General features: G+C 40.4%; 1 protein-coding gene across 1 annotated transcript in view; it reads right to left on the bottom strand.

The window, feature by feature from the left end:
• Positions 1-461, bottom strand: part of LOC118745491 (uncharacterized protein K02A2.6-like) — a 5,728-nt gene extending 5,267 nt beyond the window's left edge. Inside the window, exon 1 of the mRNA XM_036478940.1 lies at positions 269-461. Within this exon, the coding sequence (XP_036334833.1) occupies positions 269-461 (193 nt within the window). The remainder of the gene's footprint in view (positions 1-268) is intronic.
• Positions 462-1,987: the final 1,526 nt, after the last annotated feature.

Here is a 1,987-nt window from a genome sequence, read left to right as displayed (position 1 = left end):
ACGATCGAGGCTTATGTGTTGTACCGCACCTCTTGCACTGAAACTTCTTGTCCGCTTAATTGTCGCCAGTGTTTTCATTCTGGTCAAAAAATCGTCGAATGGCTCACTCTCGTTTTGTACCGCTTTGGAAAAGTTGAATCTTTCAAATGACACGTTCAATTTGGGGTTAAAATAGTTTGCAAATTTTTCTTTTATTACGCCAATGTTTTTTGACTCCTGTTCGGACAAACTGAAACTGTTGTATATATTTAACACCTCCGATCCTAGCTTGCCATTAACGTTGCTGCTTGAATTTCGTCTGATTTCTTATTCAGTTGGATAGCTGTTGCATACCAATCGAATTGCTGAATCCATTGCTTCCACGTGGTGTGCATGTCACTCGTAGAGGTTAGATTTTTTGCAGGTTTGATACCTGAGACTCCACCAGTCTCTACACCTGCGTCGTTTGTGCTATTCGGCATTTCTTTACTTTTTTTTTGTTTTACCCAATTCTTTTTAACTTTCTTTAAAATTATTTGACACCATGTAAGATCGGTTTAATAAAAAGACCACACGTTATGCTCAAGAAAATGGTATATTGTCTATATTCTGTTTTACTTCAGTGGTGGTGAGTTATTATCGATAATTACATTAGTGTCACCATACACTATACTACAACTAATTTAACAATAATGTCGGTTGGAAATATGGTATTTGTTAAAAATTTTTGTTATAAATTTGTATGGGGCGGTAGCCCCAGTTATATCACACAGAAAGGAGAATTCTACGTAGTAAGGATTTTAATCCCTAAGCGCGACCGAAGGCCGCCTACGCAGAAAGGTGTTCTCTGCAAAAGGTGTTCAGCCCCCCTTCTTCGGACGCAAGTTTAACTTTGTTTTTTCCTTGCAAAAAATCTAAAATTCCCCTATTTTCAAACAGCTCCCCAGAGGTCTGTGGGAGGGGTTGGGGTGGTGAGGGGTGACTTTTCATAAAGCGGCGTCAATCCTCTTTCGTTTAGGGGGGATACGTGGGGCCCACACCCCCTCCCCCTCCGCCCCCACCCCTAAATCGTTGTACAAATAGCTAAACATTTCCCATTCCTTTTTCATCTACGAGTGGTGGTGGACGTGTTTGGCGTGATTCTGCAACCTAGTGAAATTTTCTTTTGCGCACTTGCACATATATGTATGTGCATACAGTAAAATATTTTTCTCTTTGTAAGCAGCTGTACTCTGACATAGTACAGCAAACAGCCGTGTGGAAATACACGTTCCTTTTTGGACTACTACATTTTTGGCGTCAAATAATTGGAAAATAACCTGTTAAAAGGTTTTAATTTGATAGAGGACACCAATTTCTGTGTCAAAGCGGGAGTCAGGTGAGTGATCTTGTTTTTCGAGTAGTGAAGGTGAAGTCAAATTTTGTGTATAAAGTGTTTAAAAAAGTAAAAGTCTGCCGCGAACGGCACCAAAAAAATCCCCAGCCGTCATGGCGACGTCGACTCTAAGGTCGATGGCGTCATCGGCTGAGGATTTCGAAGCATTCTCTAGTGCCAATATGGTCAATACGGCCAAGGGAAAACGCTCCAAAAAGGCCACGGAGTCTAAGATAGCTAAATACCTAAAAAATAATGATTTAATTAAACTAACTAACATGAGTGTAACAAGTGAGGTTAGGTCAGATGACATTAGTGAAAACGAAATGGACATGCAGTGCGATAACGGGAGTTTGGCGGCTACGGAAATTCCGTTAGTGGCGTCAGAAAACGGTAGGGATACAGTGACGGTGCCTAACATTAATACAGTTGCCAATGAACGCTTAACGATGACCACTGATACAGTGGAGGTAGCAGACAATCGGACAAATGCTAATGAAAATGTATTCATGACTACTGATACAGTGGAGGCTAACAACAACAGTACAAACCTAAATGAGAATTTAACTCTATACCCAGAAAATTTTTCTGGTGTTTATTTGGTCTTAGTAGACTCATCTAAATGCAATGATA

This window comes from Rhagoletis pomonella, unplaced genomic scaffold, assembly GCF_013731165.1.
Source record: "Rhagoletis pomonella isolate Grant_MI unplaced genomic scaffold, Rhpom_1.0 Rhpom_scaffold_00009, whole genome shotgun sequence".
Classification (NCBI taxonomy): domain Eukaryota; kingdom Metazoa; phylum Arthropoda; class Insecta; order Diptera; family Tephritidae; genus Rhagoletis; species Rhagoletis pomonella.
This window is presented reverse-complemented; position numbering and strand designations above follow the sequence as displayed.